We start from the raw sequence: 21311 nt of genomic DNA, 5'->3' as shown, positions 1-21311 counted from the left end.
GGATGATGTTGATGGATTTTTGAGTGTTGTACCATCCTTGCATCCCTGGGATGAATCCCACTTGATCATGATGGATGATCTTTTCGATGTATTTTTGAATTCGGTTTGCTAATATTTTGTTGAGTATTTTTGCATGTATGTTCATCAGGGATATTTGTCTGTAATTTTCTTTTTTTGTGGTGTCTTTGCCTGGTTTTGGGATTACAGTGATGTTGGCCTGGTAGAATGAGTTTGGGGCTATTCCCTTTTCTTCTACTTTTTGGAAAACTTTAAGGAGGATGGGTATTAGGTCTTCACTAAATGTTTGATAAAATTCAGCAGATAAGCCATCTGGCCAGGGTTTTTGTTCTTAGGTAGTTTTTTTATAACCTATTCAATTTCTTTGCTGGTAATTGGTCTATTCAGATTTTCGGTTTCTTTCTGGGTTAGCCTTGGAAGGTTGTATTTTTCTAGAAAGTTGTCCATTTCTTCTAGGTTGTCCAGTTTGTTACCATACAGTTTTTCATAGTATTCTCTCATAATTCTTTGTATTTCTGTGGTGTCTGTAGTGATTTTTCCTTTCTAATTTCTGATTCTGTTTATGTGTGTAGACTCTCCATTTTTCTTAATAAGTCTGACTAGGGGTTTATCTATTTTGTTTATTTCCTCAAAGAATCAGCTTCTGCTTTCATTAATTCTCTCTATTGTTTTATTCTTCTCAATTTTATTTATTTCTGGTTTAATCTTTATTATGTCCCTCCTTCTACTGACTTTGGGCCTCACTTTTTCTTCCTTTTCTAGTTTCACTAAATGTGAGTTTAGACTATTCATTTGGGATTGTTCTTTCCTGAGGTAGGCCTGTATTGCAATATATTTCCCTCTTAGCAAGGCCTTCACTGTGTCCCACATATTTTATGTTGTTGAATCGTTGTAATTTGTCTCCATATATTGCTTGATCTCTGTTTTTATTTTGTCATTGATCCATTGATTATTTAGGAGCATATTATTAAGACTCCATGTGTTTGTGGGCTTTTTCAATTTCTTTGTGTAATTTATTTCTAATTTCATACCTTTGTGATCTGAGAAGCTGGTTGGTACAATTTCAATCCTTTTGAATTTATTGAGGTTCTTTTTGTGGCCTAGTATATGATCTATTCTTGAAAATGTTCCATGTGCACTTGAGAAGAATGTGTATCCTGTTGTTTTTGGATGGAGTGTTCTGTAGATGTCTGTTAGATCTATCTCTTCTAATACATTTTTCCGTGCCTCTGTCTCTTTATTTATTTTCTCTCTGGTTATTCTGTCCTTTGGAGTAAGTGGTGTGTTGAAGTCTCCTAAAATGAATGCATTGCATTGCATTTTCCCCTTTAATTCTGTTAGTATTTGTTTCACATATGTAGGTGATCCTGTGTTGGGTGCATATATACTTATAGCAGTTATATACTCTTGTTGGACTGACCCCTTTATCATTATTTAATGTCCTTCTTTATCTCTTGTTACTTTCTTTGTTTTGAAGTCTATTTTGTCTGATACAAGTACTGCAACTCCTTCTTTTTTCTACCTGTTAGTTGCATGAAATATCTTTTTCCATCCCTTTACTTTCAGTCTTTTGGTTTCAAGTGAGTCTCTTGTAGGCAACATTTAGATGGGTCTTGTTTTTAATCCATTCAGTGACTCTGTGTCTTTTGATTGGTGCATTCAGTCCATTTACATTTAGGGTGATTATTGATAGGTATGTACTTATTGCCATTGCAGGCTTTGGGTTCATGGTTACCAAAGGTTCAAGGGTAATTCCCTTACTTTTTAACAATCTAATTTAACTTACTTCATGTGCTATTACAAACACAACCTAAAAGTTCTCTTTTTCTTTTCCACCTTTTTCTTCCTCCTACATTCTTTGTATTCTGTACTGTTTGTCTATCCCTTGGGTGACATCTATTTAGCCTTAGGAACACTTCCATCTATAGGAGTCCCTCCAAAATGCACTGTAGAGGTGGTATGTGGGAGGTCAATTCTCTCACCTTTTTCTTGTCAAAAATTGTTTAATCCCTCCTTCAAATTTAAATGACTACCTTGCTGGGTATAGTATTCTTGGTTCAAGGCCCTTCTGCTTTATTGCATTAAATATACCCTGCCAGTCCTTTCTGACCTGTAAGGTTTCTGTTGAGAAGTCTGATGACAGCCTGATGGGTTTTCCTTTATATGTGATCTTTTTTCTCTCTCTAGTTGCTTTTAAAAGTCTGTCTTTATCCTTGATCTTTGCCATTTTAGTTATGCTATGTCTTGATGTTTTCTTCCTTTGGTCCCTTGTGTTGGGAGATCTGTGCACCTCCATGGCTTGAGAGACTATCTCCTTGCCCAGATTGGGGAATTTTTCAACAATTACCTCCTCAGTTACACTTAATATCCTTTTCTCTCTCTCTTCTTCTACTGATATCCCTATAATATGAATATTGTTCTGTTTGGATTCATCACACAATTCTCTTAATATTCTTTCATTCTTAGAGATTCTTTTTTCTCTTTGTGCCTCAGCTTCTTTATATTTCTCTTCTCTAATTTCTATTCCATTTACCATCTTTTCTACTACATCTAATCTACTTTTAAATCCCTCCATTGTGTGTTTCAGTTCAGATATGGAATTTCTTAATGATTGCATCTCTGACTTAAATTCGATCCTGAGTTCTTGAATATTTTTGTAGCTCCATAAGCATGTTTATGATTTTTATTTTGAACTTTCTTTTAGGCAGATTATTGAGTTCAGTTTTATTTGACCCTTCTTCTGGGGTTTATGAGATTTTGGACTGAACCATGTTCTTTTGACATTTCATATTTCTGTGTGGTGCCCACTAGTGCCCAGAAGCTCTGATACAAAAACATAAATTTATTTTGAAAGTGTAGGACAAGTTATGTATGCATTGTTCTTTTGTTTTTTTATTTACAGTTTTAGATTTCTTTATAAACCTTTCCCAGTAGTCCAAAGAGATTTGTACTGTCAATGAACTTACATAAACAAAGACCTAAACTGCTGCAATTCAAGCCCCTTTCACCTTGGCTTCATTGTAGCTATGGGCGTCTACCTTTGAATTAAGAGTCAGTGAGTGAAAAGTCTTCCTTTTTTATAACATTTTACCTGTGTGATTTCCTCTGAATGTATTATTACCAATTGTTCTCATTTGCTGAATTATCCTGCTAATCTTTTTAAATAGTTCTCTGATTGACTTTAACCCAGAGATTCCCATAATCCTTAGAAATCCCTCCTGATTTGGGAAAATTAATTCATCTTGTGCTTCATATTTAGCAGAATGGTGTAGGGTGGGGTGTCTGGGGTTTGAACCTCAGTTCCGTAGTTGGCTGGGGTTTGAACCTCAGTTCCATAGTTTACTAGCTGTTTGATCTTGGGCAAGTTACTGAACTTCTTTATAATTTAGTCTCCTAATTTCTCTTCATTCATAAAATGTGGATGGTAACTGTCTGTCAGGATCATTGAAAAGTGTATGTCAAATGTGTGTCTCATGCTCAGCACAATGCCTGGTGCCCTCTTCTGTACTCTATTCATGTTCTTTAATGTCAGTGCCTCCCTGACAACCCCTGGGGACTTCATGTCTGGGGAAATGAAAAGTGGCTTCTCTTTGCCAAAAGGTCAGGGACTTCAGATGGAATCAACACTGGAGGCTATTTACATGACGTTTATTTTTTGCATTAATGCCAAAGAAACCTTCTGACTGGGAGTTTAGTATAAATAACTCAACAAGAATATATACAGTTAGGGGGAAGTAGACTTACACTAACAGTACTAAATGTTCACTGAATGAGTATTTAGTTTATTGCAATATGTGGGGCCACAGATTCATGTCATTGAAAATAACTAAAGCACAATGAAAATAGTAATCCAGTGTTATCTTTAAAGTTCATTCAGTCAGGTATTGATTTGTTATCTTTTTCTCTAGACAATGTCTTTTGGAATTTCTCAGCTATGGCTCATCTTTTAAGGTTAAAAAAATAGGGGCTGGGCAGTTTGAAAAAGACATTTGCACCCCTATGTTTATCACAGCACTATTTACAATAGCCAAGAATTGGAAGCAACCTAAGTGTCCATCAGTAGATGAATGGATAAAGAACATGTGGTACATATACACAATGGAATATTATTCAGCCATAAGAAGAAAACAAATCCTACCATTTGCAACAACATGGATGGAGCTAGAGGGTATTATCCTCAGTGAAATAAGCCAGGCAGAGAAAGACAAGTATCACATGATTTCACTCATTTGTTGAGTATAAGAACAAAGCAAAACCTGAAGGAACAAAACACAACAGACTCACAGAACCCAAGAATGGACTAACAGTTACCAAAGAGAAAGGGACTGGGGAGGGTAGGTGGGAAGGGAAGGATAAGGGGGGGAAGAAAGGGGGCATTATGATTAGCATATATAATGAGGGGGGTATGGGGAGGGCTGTACAATACAGAGAAGACAAGTAGTAACTCTATAGCATCTTACTATGCTGATGGACAGAGACTGTAATGGGGTATGTGGGGGGAACTTGGTGATGGGGGGTGTCTAGTAAACATAATGTTCCTCATGTAATTGTAGATTAATGATGCCAAAATAAAAAAAAATAGGGGCTGGGTTTGTTGTGGAGCAATTGAGAGTGACTGCTAATGGGTATTATGTTTCTTCAGAGGTGATGAAATGTTCTAGACATATAGTGGTCATAGTTGCACAACTTTGTGAATATACTGAAAACCACTGAATTGTACATTTTAAATGGGTAAATTTTATGGCTTGTGAATTATATCTCAATTTGAAAAGATAAAAGTTGAGTGATTTCAATCATGTGGTTAATGTGAAATAGGACAAATATGAAACCAGAGAATTGATACTGAAATAATATACACTACCATAATTGTATGGAATTGTATCAATTTCTAGATATCTGAATATGAACTGTTTTCTTTGGGGATACATTGCAAATTACTTACAATAAAAATTGTTCTACTTTCAGTTATAGATTTTACAAAGCCATATTGAACACTAGGAATCCAAATATCTGTAGGACAAATATCTAAAAGCTCAGAATTCCCAATAAATCTGATTTTTACTTCCTTGTAGTAGACCTGATAATCTTCTCAGAACCCCAACCCAAAATTTCTTGTTATTTTGTTTTATCTTCTAATCTTAATTTTTTTATACCTTAAAAGCAAAATACATCCAAAGCTATACATTGTTTTATTGTTTTTCTGTCCTTTTAGGGGACTGAGGGAGAGGTTGGGATAAATGAACCCCTCAAACAAAGCCAAATAACCATTTGTTCTTATTGTTTTTTTCTGAACTGATGGCCAGTTTTGGGAAGATGTTATATGCCCCCTTTCACTCTCTCTTTGTTGTAGACACAGTGATACATTGCTTCTCCTCACCGCCCATTCTCTAACTTTGAAAGTTTGTCTAATCAAACATGAACTTGAATATCTTCTAAGTTTTTGGAGCAGGTAGTTGACTACAGCTTCATCAGTAGTAGTATTATCTAAAACAATGAATCAATAAAATTAAATGGTTAATAGAACCAGAAATTAGAGTTCAAAGAAGCAGAACTAGTGGAGAGAATGATTTGGGGAACTCATCAATCTGGCTTCTAGAATGATAATTTCTGCAATGGAATTTTCCAGAGCTGAAGTACAATATGCTTCCAGTTACCAGCTTTTCTGGTCTGATTTCATAGTCACCAAGCCAGATTTCCTCTTTTTATTGGTATTGGGAAGGAAATGGAGAGGGTACTTTAGATAAGATACACAAGCTTTATGGTCATTGGAAAATGGCATATCCCTATTGTAAAATAATACATTAGCAATCGAGATGGTATATCACTTTTGTGAGATTTTTTTTTGGCATGAGTCCATCACTGAGTGCTTGGGTATCCTGAGAAATTTCAGTTTCTGGACCTCAATCCTGAAGACTAAACTCTAGACTTAATAGATTTATTGATCCACTGCTAAATAGGCAATTCACCTGATAACCTCTCTTCCAAACACATCCTCATTACCTCACAGTGGTGTTTAAATACTGGAAAGACAACTGGTTGGTTTGATCAATTTAATCAACTGGCTATTTTGGATAATTTAGTCAAGCTAATTGTAGGAGAGGAAAAAATTCCTCTACCCTCTTAGGTTCAGTGGTTGGCACTATGTTAACTGACAAAAGACAGATTAAATAGAGAAAAACAGTTTATTAACATGTGCATTGTACATACACATGGGAGAACTCAGTGATGAGTAACTCAAACGGGTGGTCAGAACTTGGGCTTAGAAAAATAAATTTGTAGAGAAGTGACAAAAGAAAAGGGTTTAAGCTTTTAGAGTAGCAAACTGTTAGAAGGTAATTATATATAGGGGAAACTAGTAGAACATAAGGATTATTTGGGAAAGTTTGTTATGTTGATTCCCCTTAGAGCCCATCTTTAGGCTAATAAGAGTCTAGAGTTGTCTCCTGATCTTTAAGAGTTGTTTTTCCTGGTAAAAAAAAAGGGGACACATTTACAGACTTATGTCCTACTTTTGGGTAAATGGTGGGGGGCAGAGAGTTTTTCTTGTATCTGCTTCTTAATTGTCTTTAGCTCAAAATAATCCTTATATCAAAGTTGCATATTTTGGGGTGGCATATTCTGATACCCTACATAATCAATTTAGTCAGGTAAGAAGGAGAAAATATCAGGTCAGATAGCTGATATTTTGAATGTGACCCAAAAATACAGACAATTTTCAATTTTTTATTTTTCCACCAGTTGGGTTAACAGAGCATTGCAGTGCTTTTTGGTAGAACTAGGGAGCCTTCTGTGAGATGCTGGTCTGAACATGATGTTCAGGACTGCAGATACCTTTGGAGCAAAGAGAAATTGGAACTCTTCCTTCTCCTTATGCTTTTGGAACCAGATTCACTTGGAAGCAACTGGTCTCAGGAATGTACTGAGTCAGACATCCACTGATTTCACTACATGGATTCCACCTTATTAACTGACTTAATAGTTTTCTCAGTCATTCTGAGAAAACAGTTTGCCTAGGCAAACAGTTAATTTAATACAAATAATCACTCATATTGGCCATTTTACTTTTAGGCTGGTTTCTACAAAACTGACAATCTGATTTTGGCTCTAAATAGAGGAACTTTTCTTTTCTCAGTTGCTTTTATCCCAACATTCTTATTCTCATATTGCAAACCAGAGAGAGACCCAAAAAGAACCTGCAAAGATGTACCAATAATGGACAATCTTCTTAAATACCCCCTTTCAGGGACCTCCCCCAATTTGGAAAAGTCTAGTGGCAATTAAAGTAAGGCTTCCCCAAGGGTAAGTGAATTGAGAAAGATTGGTGTTAAGTATGTATGTCGGTATTTGGAGGTGCACTTGTGTGCATGCCTTCGTGCATGTGTTGAAGTTGGGAGAAGTGAAAATGCTATTGGTCTGGACAGGAACTCAGAGAGGTGGCTGCTGTGGGGGAAAACTGTTAGGTAGAAAGATAGACATAAGCAGCTGGAGAAGGGAAGATAAGGTTCAAAGACAAAGCCCCCAGATAAAGTTCAAAGAAAACTTGCAAAACTCTGCCCGGGTAGGGGGTCCCATGTGAAGACAACAAAGGCTTTGCAGGGAGATAACTTCCTCCCCAACCAGATCCCAATGGGGGCACAATCAAAGGGAACTAGGAACTGCCCAAATCACAGCTCAGCAAGGGGAAAGGACATGCTCACTGAGAGGGATGACTATATAGAAGGACCTGTAGATCAAATAACCGCACCTTGTCAATCAAAGAGGTGCCACCTAGTCAGAATGTAAGTAATATACAAGCCTCCCACCTAAAAGCTCAGGGCCTTTGCCCCCCTGGCTCTGGTCCGCTCTTCCATTGGAGGGTATTCAAATAAAATTTTCTCTCTGCTTTGCTACTGTGTCTTTGCCTTTCAGTTGTTTGTTGCGCCTGGGACAAGGACCGAGAACAAACTCAACCCGTAATAAAATGACCCTGAAAATTTTAAACTAAAAAAGAAGGGCTATGTACATTTAGTTATTCCATGATTTCAACATCTAATCCTCAATTTTATAACTAGGGTGTATATATCTGGACTTTTGCATTTAATAATTCCTTTTCTCCTTTAAAGCCTCATCTGTGTGTGTGCAGGTGGGGTGGGGAGGGACAAATAAGATTTTTTCTGAATGCTCTATCCTTCTAGCGGAAGAGAAATTCCTCTCAAGAACATATATATATATATTTTTTAACCTGGTCCTTTAAATTATACTGTCAAGTAATCTCACATTAAATAATTGGTATTCACTAGAAAAAAATAATGTGATTTACCATTGTTTAATTCTGCTAGCCACGCTGCACTTGTCCTGAAAAGCTGCATAATTTATGCAAATAACTTCTTTTAAAGTCAATCTTACAGCAGAAAAATTACCCTCTGCTCCCAGGAGAGTGAATTTTTTTGTGTTGTACTGCTTCCTATGGCTGACATTTATTTGACTCTCAAGTGTATTTACATTGTTGGTTTAGCTTTGAGTTCTTTGCTGAATCAATAATACACTGTATTTCTTGCTTCAAGTGGTGTCAATATTATTGTTATTCCTATTTTCCCTTTTTTTCCCCCTTATTCCCCTGCAGTTACAAAGTTTTTCTCTGACTTGTGAAAATTTTTACTCCTAAAATTATGAAGAAACAGAGTAAATGTCCTTTTAATCTTCTGGGGAATGTGTGCCTCTTTAAACTTTATTTACGTCAGAACTTACTGTAATGAAGGACAAAAACTGTAGACAAGGTCCCCTGCTCCTTGGGGGTGTTCAAGGCTAGGTCTCCCGGAGCCTGCAGTTTATTCTCAGAAGTTTATAGCTCACCTCCGGGCTATTTCTTTGCAAGAGGCATGAGAGGGGGCTAGAAATAGAGTAGGGTGGGAATCTGACCCATTGTGACCACTCAGGAGGCTCTGGCCTGGAAAATTCCCTTGTATGTGGTAAAAACAAACATTTGAAATGGAGGGAGAAACCAGGCTTAAACAAAGAGTGAAACCAGTTCCCATTTCAACTCTCCTGCCGATAACCATATGTGCCCGCTCATTTGTTTCCCAAACATCAGTTCTCCATCATTTGGACAGAGCCTCAACCTGAATCTCTCCAGAGCACAGGACACAAATATTTTGAGATTTCATAAAATGGTGCGTATGTATATTAGGAGCTTTTTCTAATGTTCAAACTCAGGCTACAAAAAAATAAAAAAATACCCACTAAAATGGTGTTTTGCAAACCTTTCAATCCTACTGTATTGTTTAGGTGATGGTGACCTTTTCTTACTGGTCCCATCTGCCTGTATGCTACAGGATTGAGTTCAATATTAATGGAGAAACAGACAAATGTCAAAAGCCATCTGTTTTGTCTCCTGTCATTTGTAATTTTGTCTTCTGTCACCCACCCTCCCTTTGTTGCTTTCCTTTTGCTGGACTGGTTCCTTGGGCTCCCAGTACTTCCTTAGAACCTGCCCCCTCCCTGTCTGCGGCCCGCAGCGTGGATAGATCCCTGCTATCAGAAAAGTATGCTCCATAGAAGTAACTGGAATCCCTATGCCCATTTAAGTGTCTTGGGGCTCTGGTTTTTTAGTTATGCATTTGGCCTACCTGTGGTCTCCATTTAGGGACTACAAGTAAGAAAAACACTTTCTCCCACATCACACTCCTTCAAACTCATTCCCCTTCTTTAGGGCTTTGACAATGGCTTATGATGGTCAGCAGCGACTTTTTGTAAATGTTACATGCTTTCTTTTAGCTAGGACAAAGGGCGAGGCGAAAGGGCCAGCTGGTGCTCCCTCCTGTCAGGTGGAACTTAAGAAAGAGCATGGGCTCTGACATTACAGTGTCTCCGTTTAAACTCAAAAGTCCTCATTTAATAACTATGTGGCCTCAGGAAAGTTATTTAAACTCTGAGTTTCCTGATTTGTAAACAGAGGTAATATTATTAGTTTATAAGAGCATCTACCATGTGCTAGGCATGGTTTGAAGCACTGTAAATATATTAGCTCTTTTAATTTTCACAACTCCATGATGTAGGTAATTAACATACCCATCTCTCAGATGAGAAAACTGAGATATGATGAAGGCAAATAACTTGGTCAAGGTCATGGAGTTCGCCAGTGCTCTAGCTGAGCTTGTGAAGCCTGATAGTGGGATTCCAGAGGCCACACGAATACCGGTATGCTATATTGCCTCTCTATTAAATAAGTATACAGCACTCAGCAGTGTTTGGCATGTAATGTTTATTGTCAGCTAGTAGTATCGCTACCATCACCTGTTCTTATTTTTTTTCCTTTTGTCACTCTCTCTTCTACCAAATTGTGTAAGGTTGATCACTCCCACACCCACAAATAGAAAAAACCAGCAGTGAGATCTAGGCTGCAGTAGTTGCATAGTCCTTCTTCACCTCGTGTGCTTTGTGTTTAAACTGCAAATATGACAGAGATCTATGACAGGAGGCACCAAATGTTAATACCTCTTTTTGAAGATATGAAAATTATCTCCGTCCAAGTCACTGCCCCTCCAGCAACAAGCCAACAAAAACTGCATAAAGCAAGGAAGAAATTTTAGACTTCAAGTCAAGCTGCTACTATTTAATCAGCAGGGGTAAAAATTTTCAAAAAATAATGAAGTTTGTGAAAGATGTTGGTGGAAAAAGACTCTCTTACTAGAATAAATTCCCAGTCTCCACTCCTTAACTCATTTTAGAATGCCAGTATCAGGGAAAAAGAAGGAGAAAACTCTGCAAATAATTATATTCTTACTTTAAAGTAAGCCACTGACTTCAAAATTTTCTAACACATTTGTGGAAACTTCATTTTTTTTGAGATTTATTTGAATGAGCTGTTATGATTGGAGACAGTGAGAATTTCAGATTAATGTTTTGCAGCCAAAAAAAAAAAAAAAACTCCCCTGGAAAGCTGGCAAGTGTTCATAAGTCAGCCCTAGAATTATGTAGGTTGAAGGCTCCCAGTGGACAAACCGAACATATAAGAAGGAAACCAGAGATCTGGTGCTATTATATCCCCAAGTCTAAGGGAACGAATAAGCACAAAATTAAAAGCATTCTTCAGCCTGAATTTTTAAGGTAGGTCTGCACAATTTGTATATACTCTATATTTGGAAAGTAGAGCATACATTAAATGAAAATATTCTTTATAGATAAACTTTCCCTTTTTCCTGTATTTTAACACTGTATTTTGCAAAAACTCCTAAATTATTTAACTGCTGTTTCTCTTACAGGGGTGCATTTAGGAACTAGGCAAGCTGATTTATGATAACCAAGTTTTAAACTCCAACAACCAGTAAGTCCTTAAGTGGGTTTATTTTAGATTTTTTCATGTTATGAGATGATGGAAGAATCTCATAGTCAAAATTATGAGAGAATGAATTTTGAACAAAAATGATAACTTTGCTGCTTAGAGATTCTTTGATGATTACATTTTTCATTGTGTAGTTTGTTTATATGTATTTTGAAGCTATCTAAAGTAATAGTCTTTCCCTTACTGTGTTTACCTTCAACTAATTTTCTTTTGTTTTAAAATAATGTTTTTATTTCACAAAACCCAAACATTGATTATAACATTTCAAAGCCATGTAGCATTGTTACTACTTAGTTGTGTTAAACTGAAAAGATAGTGAAGGAAAAATGATACAATTATATCATGATTAATCATTGATGTTCAATTCTTATTTTATTGAGCAATCAAAACTATTTCTACTTGACCATAAATCAGATGTGGCTATTTTTTCTTTTTCTTTTCCTAATTGAAAAAGAAAATGGATTTTCTTTTGACTAGATTAATATTAGATATCTATATTTAAAACCAATAATCTATTAAAATAGGAATAGGGAACTTTTGGAAATGTGCATATATTCCATAACTTCCTCTTAATTATATTATGATTACAAAGACAATGGAAAAGTAGAACTAAATGAATGATTTCTTATTAGTAAAAGCCAGCCACAGTCTCCCATCTCAATAGATTCCTTTTGCATCTTCTCTTTCAGTCTTTTGTATACTTATTTTTTCCACAGCTTATGTTACATTTTCCGTAGCTGTAATGATTTGTATATAATTACTCGAATAAGGCACTTCTCTATGCAGTAGCAGGCAGCAGTGTGGTTTCTAGAAAGTATACAGACTGAGATATGGGCTCAAGCATTTTTCTTATTTCTTGGTTCCTTTTTATTTTGTTTCACACATTTCCTATCCTGGCTATCCTTTTGAGATATTAATTTTCTTTAAACCTTTTGAAAATATGATAGAAAAGATGGTAAAAATGTAGTTTTGCTCAGGATTTTCAGTCCCTAATGCTGAAATGTCTTAACTTCTTGGTACTATTGAGAAAATACTCTTTTGTTCTCTAAGAAGCAAAATCCACTCTTATTTCATAAGGCCTGGTTGTATACCCTGATGTCTTCTATAATCACCCACTTTTTTGCTTTCAACAGACTTTCAAAATGCTAGTGATTCCATAATGTGTAAACTCTCTGTGTTTTCTGAGAGTTCCATTTTTATTTCACAGAAGGCATAACAATTAAGAGCTGCTGACATTTCAATATGAAGGGCAACTTCACCTTTGCCACCCTCAGCAAAAACAGTACCAGCAGACTTCACTTTGGACTTGTGAACATCTCTGGCAATGAGTCTACCATTAACTGCTCACATAAGCCATCAGATAAGCATTTAGATGCCATTCCTATTCTCTACTACATGATTTTTGTGATTGGATTTCTTGTCAATACTATTGTGGTTACACTGTTTTGTTGTCAAAAGGGTCCTAAGAAGGTTTCCAGCATTTACATCTTCAACCTGGCCGTAGCTGACTTACTGCTTTTGGCAACACTTCCTCTCTGGGCAACCTATTATTCTTACAGATATGACTGGCTCTTTGGACCTGTGATGTGCAAAGTTTTTGGTTCTTTCCTGACCCTGAACATGTTTGCAAGCATTTTTTTTATCACGTGCATGAGTGTTGATAGGTACCAATCTGTCATCTACCCCTTTCTGTCTCAAAGAAGAAATCCCTGGCAAGCATCTTATATAGTTCCCCTTGTTTGGTGTATGGCCTGTTTGTCCTCATTGCCAACATTTTATTTCCGAGATGTCAGAACCATTGAATATTTAGGAGTGAATGCTTGTGTTATGGCCTTCCCACCTGAGAAATATGCCCAGTGGTCAGCTGGGATTGCCTTAATGAAAAATATCCTTGGTTTTATTATCCCTTTAATATTCATAGCAACATGCTATTTTGCAATCCGGAAACACTTACTGAAGACCAATAGCTATGGGAAGAACAGAGTAACTCGTGACCAAGTCCTGAAGATGGCAGCTGCTGTTGTTCTGGCATTCATCATTTGTTGGCTTCCCTTCCACGTTCTGACCTTCCTGGATGCTCTGGCCTGGATGGGTGTCATTAATAGCTGTGAAGCTATAGCAGTCATTGACCTGGCACTTCCTTTTGCCATCCTCCTGGGATTCACCAACAGCTGCATTAATCCCTTTTTGTATTGTTTTGTTGGAAACCGGTTCCAACAGAAACTCCGCCGTGTGTTCAGGGTTCCAATCACTTGGCTCCAAGGCAAGAGAGAGAGTGTGTCATGCCAAAAAAGCATTTCCCTTCGAGAAATGGAGACCTTTGTGTCTTAAACATGAGAGTGGAATGCATGTTATCAGCATGGCTACTTGGTATGAGGGCCCCTTGGCTTATCTTTTAATGGCTTGAGTAAAATAATCAGTTTCCCTGCAGGAAATCTTTTCTCACTCTTCTAGAGCAGCAAACCAAATGGAACAGTAAGTTTTATCCTCCAGTGACTTTCAGAAATTGCCCATGTTCTTTTCTGGTCTAGCAATACAAGACTGTCACTGGAGAGATACATTCATAACCTAGACGTAACTGGACATTTATTTCAATTTATAATTAACAACAAAATGTGAATGATAATTTGGGGTTCTAGATTTCTCTTTGACAAATGCTGGAGTTTTTCAGATTGGTTTTTATATCCATTTGCATAAGGCTTTCCTCTTGAACTGAGGCCAGTCTTTAAACTTGCTGCATTATTTACAGGATGTCATGCTACGAGACATCAGCACTTCTAAGTAAGGTATATGACAATACATTGGTACCAGATTATTCAGGCTCTAGGAATATACCTTCTAACTTTAAAAAATATTATGGATAATCTTTTTTATATTTAACTTGAGCATAGAGGTTTATATTTAAGATATTGCTACATATTGAGTAGGGCTAGTAATATAGGTTAGATCACAGGTACTCTTAGATTTTACCCTGTTTTTACAGTTATAGAAAGTAAAATATATAGTAACACAGATTTGTAACTAACAAATATTTGAGTGTTCACTAACCCTGAATAAACATTTTTTAACTTTCTATCCATTTTAACTTGTTTGAAGGTTTCTATATTCTCTGATAATTTTTTAGAAACACTAACTAAACACTGTGTAGTGTTATAAAATGTAAAGGTCAGTTTTAACATCCTTGACCTTTTGGATGTGGTACTTTGATGTATAGGAAGTTGACTTGACTTTTATTATTGATGCTTTGGTTCTGGGTGGCTTCTTTAACTTTTTAATTTGTAATAAAACCTTAACTGGCATAGAAAAAAAGTTATGCCAGAGTGGAATTTTCATGTCCAGGGAGACAAGAGATCTAGCAAATGACAAGTTTGGTGTCATGCAAAAAACTTGCCTGTCAGGGCAGTGCAGCATGGCTTTGAAAATATAGAACATGGGGTAGACTTAACCTGTACCTACAGATACAGTTTGCTCCAGAATTTATAGGATTCTATGGAACTCTTTAAAGCCAATCACTGGTTTACAGATCTCCTTCTCAATATTATTAGAACTCCTAAGTTAGAGGAGTACCTGAAACTGATTGAGTTTACTTAGAGTATGAATCCTAATTTTAGAAGTTAGAGATTTCATTCTTACCAGCCCCATATTATACCAGGTTATCCAGGATCTTTCTGGACGAATACTGACCTCTGAGGTAGAAATAAAGTTTCAGAGGCTTAGTGTCTCTGCTACATCCCAGGGCTATAGGTTGAAGAATCCTCTAGTTCCGTTTTCTGGGAATGTCCTAATTTAGGTAATCTATTATTATCAATAAAAACAAATAGCTAAATGTATAACCAACTATGACTGCGCATTTTAAATAATTTTGTAAACGTTTCTTATAAATAAAATCTTTAATTGGAAGATCATGTGTGCATACTTTTTCATTTTAATCACCTCCAAGTACAGACTTACCTTCTCTTATATCTGTATTCTCCTTATAGTCCCCACTGATAATTCTTTTTTTCAGCTCCTATCATTCATTCTCTGGCTTCTTGCTGTACTTTTCTCATCTCTCGGGAGTCTTCAGCTCTAATTTCTTATTAATTGTGAAAAGAAAGTCCTGATTTCATATCAAAGTCCACAAGACCATAGGAGATCTGATCCTTCCCAGCCTCTCTGGCTTTTTTTCTGCATGCCATCTGTCTTGCGCACTCTACGTTCAAGCATCATATGGGACTGACTGCTTTTTTAAGGCCTAATGCTGTTTCATGCCTCTCTGCTTTTGTTCACACAACTCTGTCTTCCTGACCACCCCTTCACACACCTCCACCTGCAGGGTGTCTCATTCAGTTGATGAACACTGACTCAGCTTTCAGCATTCAGCTCATGCCAATTTGTCTATCACAAAATTAATTTTTATACTAATTATAATACAAACCTCACTCCCTGGTAGTTCTCTTAATAAAGAGAATTGTTTCACCAGTCCTGGGACATTAAGCCTAGCCTCCACTTCCATAGGAGCCAGTACAGCCCTAAGTAGTTCTCTGAGGCTTGGACTCCAGTGGACTTTCCTGGGTCTAAGAAGATATGTCAGTTGAGAAGATGCTGAATGAACTCTGATTGCAGGAATGTATAAAGGTATAAAGATGTTCTTTTCTCTGAAAATGTGAATATCAGGTAAGCGTCTCAGACAGCAAATGAATGAAACAGTATTCTTCTCACTTAATCACATTTCTAGGATTACTTAATCCCCTTTCTTTTCTATGATCCCACCTTTATTCACTCCCCTACACAATGCCCAAGAACCATATGGTAGTAATAATAATAATAGCCACTATGAGGTAAGCATTATATGCTATATACTATTGTATTTTATATGCATTATCCCACTTTATTCCCACCATGACTTGGTTATTCTCATTTTACAAATAAGGACACCAAGGCACAAACAAGTCCCTATTGATCTTTAAGTTTGGCTCTGACAGATAGTCTGGGTAATCCTAATCAGTACTTAGTAGTTTAAATATGGAGGGTGGTGGGAGAATGGGCAAAATAGGTGAAGGAGATCAAGAGAGACAAACTCTCAATTATAAAATAAATTAGTCATGGGGATGAAAAGTGAAGAATAGAGAATATAGTTCATAATATTATAATATTTTTGTGCAGTGACAGCTGGTAACTACTCTTAGTGTGGTGAACATTTTGTAATATATACAATTGTTGAATCACTATGTTGAATACCTGAAACTAATATAATATTGTATGTCAGCTATACTTCAATAAAAATATGACTCCTTGGCTACCAAGTAGATATTCTTGAGACAGTCTTGCATGGTCCTTCAACCTTCCCCCCATACTCATGGCTCGCACAGCCCTGATCACAGCAATACAAGTGCTCTGGGAAGGCAGTGTATTTCCACCTATGGAGAATAAAAGAGAGGAGGAAGATGGATGAGGCTTTCTCCCTGGTTCTCCACTGCCCTTTTCTTATGTTTCATGCTGTACAGAACCACACGAAGTACCTACTACCCCCTGCCCCTTCCACCCCATACACAAAGCAAGCTAGATAACTCCAACATTTCTTTTGAGAAATAGAAATGTTGATATAAACTTTAAGTCTGGGAAATGAGGTTATATAGGCTTACCAGAGATACTCGTCTCTTGCAGTTTGCAGAAGGAATAGCTGTTTTTATTATGGAAAGGAGCATTCATTATTTCTACCTTTTGTATCCCTGAATTAGATCTACTAAACAGAATGTTTCAGAAAAATTCCTTTTTTTCTGTTCTTTTTGAAGTCTGTGTCAAAATGAGAGGACACCTGAAGGAAAACACAGGGATCTGAAAGTAGAAAACTGGTTGGTGGCTGCCCATATTAAAAAAGGAAAAATCCAAACTTGACAAGATGAGCTAATCACATGAGGTGACTGAAGCAAGAAAGGGTTGACATAATAAGGAAAGTGTAGCACTTCATTATTTTGTTAATTCCTAGGTAAACTATATCAGCAATGATGACTCACATGAAATACAGAAATTCATATGCTATCACTAAAAATAATCACTTCCCCTGCACAAGACCAGTGGCCTATGGCTGAGTTGACTAGCCTTCTGGACATTCATGTTTACTTGCACAAACCTATCTACAAAGGGTTAACATACTCAGAAAGAAAATTCTTTCTTTTTGAAAGTCTTTCTTCAGGGATGACAGAATTCTTTTTAAACTTAAAACCTATTGGTATGTATTTCTTATTAAGAATCAATGCCTTCTCATTGTTGAAAAATTTATATACATAAAAATTAGCCACAGAGATAATCACTGTTAATAGCATGGCATAAGATTACAAATATAAATATAGAAAGGCATATATATGTTCCTTATTTTTTATCTGCTTATTCATATTTCTTTCTCTTTTCATCTATTATCTATTGGATATATCCTTCATCACCCCGTGGTACATTTCTTTTAATATTTAAAATATTTGGACTCCAATCTTCTATTTGGTTTACTAGAAAATATTCTTTCTTGCCTTGTTGGTTCCTCCTTTCTTATGATAAATCCCAAATTCTCATGGTTTTAAGCAATCCAAGTGAATGCACCTCGTAACCATTGCCAAGTGGGGAAAAATGTTGGAATATCTGATAACACCACTGGCCCACTTCCTGCAGCTGTTGTTGCTACATTATTTATCAGTTGCTTCACATGAGATCAGATGGTTCAGTAGTCTGATGCAGACTCCTGTTCACTTTAAGGAGTTTCTAAGTGATCTATGTACAGGCCATCTGATAGGATGTAAGAAAAAGAAAAAGGAAACCTCTTGCTCCAGTGTTACACCCCCCTGTATTAGATGCATGCCACAGTAGACAAGGTCTCAGATACATCTTTATTTGCTTTGGCATCTCCATGTAGCCAGGAGGTAGCAGCAGAAATCCAATAGGAGGAACATGCCATTCCAAGAACCAGATTTCTCCTTTCTTAAATGAAGCTCTCCTGTGCAGCTGGAATCACAGTTCAAACTTCTCAATAAAAGTGAGTATCCCTGGTTGGGGATGGGGAGTGGGTAATAGGGTTGATGTTGCTTCTTGACTGATGACATTAGTAAATGACATGTGAATGCATAAGATACACTGTAAAAACTTTTAACTTCCTAGAAAAAGGGTCTAGTATTTGATTCATTTCCTCTCAGAAGGTCTTTTGCCAGTTGCTTCTTCCCAAAGAAACCCAAGTTCAATATACCAATATGGCCTTCTCGTTGAATAATTGACCCCTTCTAAGTCTACATTCATTAACACTGAAGGGATCATTCCCATAACAAAGAAATTAACTTCAGTGTTTCTTGATGTCTTAACAACTTGTTATTTGTGGATAATTTCGAATGGTCTCACTGGGTATGCTGATATCTATTGTTGTGTATGGATTTGTGCCTCCCCAAAAGTCATATGTTGAAGCCCTAACACCAAATATGATTGGATTTGGAGATAGAGATTTTAGGAAGTAATTAAGCTTAAATGAAGTTATAAGGATGGAATCCTAATCCAATAGGACTGCTGGCCTTATAATAAGAAGAAGATCTCTCTTTTTCTCTTTCCATATGTATGCACCAAGGAAAGGACATCTGAGCACACAGTGAAAAGGTGGCCATCTGCAAGCCAAGAATAGAGCTGTCATCAGAACTTGACCATGCTGGCACCCTGATCTCAGATTTCCAGCCTCCAGAAATATGAGAAAATAAATTTTGGTTGTTCAAGCCACCAAGCCTAATATTTTTTATGCAGTCCCAGAAGACTAATAAAGATTTGGTACCAGGGGTAGTTTTAGAGGAACAGAATTTTAAGAAGGAGTTTTCTGAATTGGTTCTGAGGTTTCTGGAATTGGCTCTCTAGTCTGATTGGTTTTAAAGATGCTAATGGTTCTATTTCTAGTAGTTAAGAGAGCACCAATAGTCCATGACATGTTCTGGCAAGGTATATATATAAAATATCACCATTGGATATTCCTAATCAACTAATAAGAACCAAGGAGCTGGGTGACTGTGTATATGATACTTCCTAACATTTTTGGCAAACTAACAAATATAATGAGATTGGCTCATTGCTCCTAATGTTGCTAGACAAAGTGAGGAAAGAAAAAGGTGAGCTCAGATTTGAAGTCCCAGTTCAAATGCTATATAAATCACCTGAAAACTTCTATGTGTGCTGTGAAGGAAATCCTTAATTGCTGAAAATAAAATGCAGAATTTCTTCCTGCAATTGGTTGAATTACAATGCAAATTGAACTCCTGGCCTCACAGGGTGCCTGGGATTAAAGTGAGGGCATTGGTGGGAAAGAATGAGATCCCGTAAACTGGAATGGGGATGTGCGGGAAGACCCTGATGAAGCTGAAGACATTAAGTCCCTAAATTCTGATGAGTATTCCTTGCCAGTGGAAGCGGCCTCTCCACCCTCAGTAGTAGTAGCCTCTCTATCCCCATTTGAGGGGATTTATCCTACATTGTCCAAGAAAACTATAATGGCTTCTCCTGAGTTGCATCAAAAAGTTCTGAGTCTCTGCAGGGCCCAACTTATCACCCATCTTTGTTTTTAGATCTATGACTAGATTCGAGTTCCAGCAGCCCCATAAAGGTGAGGCACAAATGATGATCCATGAGAAGGTGCACTATGCACCAAAGAACTACATGAGTTTTCTAACTAATGAAGACAGAAATCTGGGAAAAATGTGTGGGAATGGGTATTAAGACTATGGGATGATTGAGAGTATGGGTGGAAGGAACATAAATTTGGATCAGGCCAAATATACTGATATGTGCTCATTAATCAGAGATTCTGCATTTAATGTTTTAGACTGGAAAGTTATTAAAGGCTCCAATTGGTTGGTTGGCTGAAATATGGATCAAAAGGTAGACCAAAGTGAGCAAGTTAGAAAGCCAGACCAGCCTTGTAATATAGAGTAAGGGATTCAAAGGCTTAGGAAAATAACAATTTTAAAATGGGATTATCATTTTAGACCTATTCACTCACCCTAGGAGGGTCCAGAAGATATTCCTTTTATCAATACAGTGAGAAATAAATTTGTGTGGGGAGCCCTACATTTTTAAATTGGGAAATGTAAATATAGTGAGAGTGGTTGGGTTCTGGGGTGGCAGGGGCGGAATGTCAGTACAAAACTACTAAAGGCTAGGTGGGCACTGTTACCATAATAGAAAGCAGAGGTAAAGCAGCAATTGGAACAGCCTGACTGGCACAGACCTATCACATAGGCTAGTCAATCATGGTGTTCTTAGAAGTGAAATAGAGAGGAAGCTCACTAAATTCTTATTTAATATGCATAAGCAGAAAAGTTTTAGTTTAAGTAAGCAAATGTCTAACCTGAATAATAAAAACAAAGAGTCATGGCCCCTCATTTATTCCTAGTTCTGAATCAGTATACAGACTGAGAATGAAGGGAAGGCCATGTTCTGTGAGGGAGTACTGTAGCACACTATTAACAATTTATACTGTTAATCTTTCTCTCAGCCTTTCCTAAAAATACCTATAGTGTTTTACCAGAGTGACTGTACATTGGGGAAAAGGCAATAATCAGATCTTTCAGGGACTACTGGAGACTGCTTCTAAACTGACAGACACTAATTCACAAAACTCAAAAAGTCACTGTGGCCCACCAGATAGTGTAGGGGCTTATGAAGATCAGTGGTCAATGGAGTTTTAGCTCCAGTCTATCTCCAGTAGGCACAGTGGGTCCCCAAACCCAGCCTGTGGTTATTCCTCCAGTTCTGTAATGCGTAATTTGAATAGTTATACTCCACAGCTGGCAGAATCCTCACATTGTTTCTCTGACCTGTGGAATGAGGGCTATTATGATGGGAAAGGCCAAATGGAAGCCACTAGAACTGCTTCGCCTAGGAAAATAGTAAACCAAAAGCATCACTTCATTCCTGGAGGGATTGCAGAGATTAGTGGCACAATTAAGGACTTGAAAGAAGGGGTGGTAATTTCCAACAC

The 21311-nt window shown here is 37.1% G+C and overlaps 1 protein-coding gene across 3 annotated transcripts; it reads left to right on the top strand.

Annotated features, from left to right (window-relative positions):
• Positions 1-10991: 10991 nt before the first annotated feature.
• AGTR2 (angiotensin II receptor type 2) lies at positions 10992-19063 on the top strand. 3 transcript variants are annotated; one of them, XR_012127459.1, is made up of 4 exons: positions 10992-11103; positions 11259-11320; positions 18222-18341; positions 18918-19063. XR_012127459.1 is itself a non-coding variant. In XM_017644764.3 (3 exons), exon 3 carries the CDS (start codon positions 12581-12583, stop codon positions 13667-13669), a length of 1089 nt encoding a protein of 362 aa, XP_017500253.1. In that variant the 5' UTR covers positions 10992-11103; positions 11259-11320; positions 12546-12580; the 3' UTR covers positions 13670-15238. The 3 variants fall into 3 exon arrangements, 1 of the variants encoding a protein (XP_017500253.1); XM_017644764.3 differs by lacking the exons at positions 18222-18341; positions 18918-19063 and adding an exon at positions 12546-15238; XR_012127460.1 differs by lacking the exons at positions 10992-11103; positions 11259-11320 and having other exon boundaries at positions 18049-18341; positions 18882-19063.
• Positions 19064-21311: the final 2248 nt, after the last annotated feature.

The sequence above is a fragment of the Manis javanica genome, chromosome X (assembly GCF_040802235.1).
Source record: "Manis javanica isolate MJ-LG chromosome X, MJ_LKY, whole genome shotgun sequence".
NCBI classification, from domain to species: Eukaryota; Metazoa; Chordata; class Mammalia; order Pholidota; family Manidae; genus Manis; species Manis javanica.
This window is presented reverse-complemented; position numbering and strand designations above follow the sequence as displayed.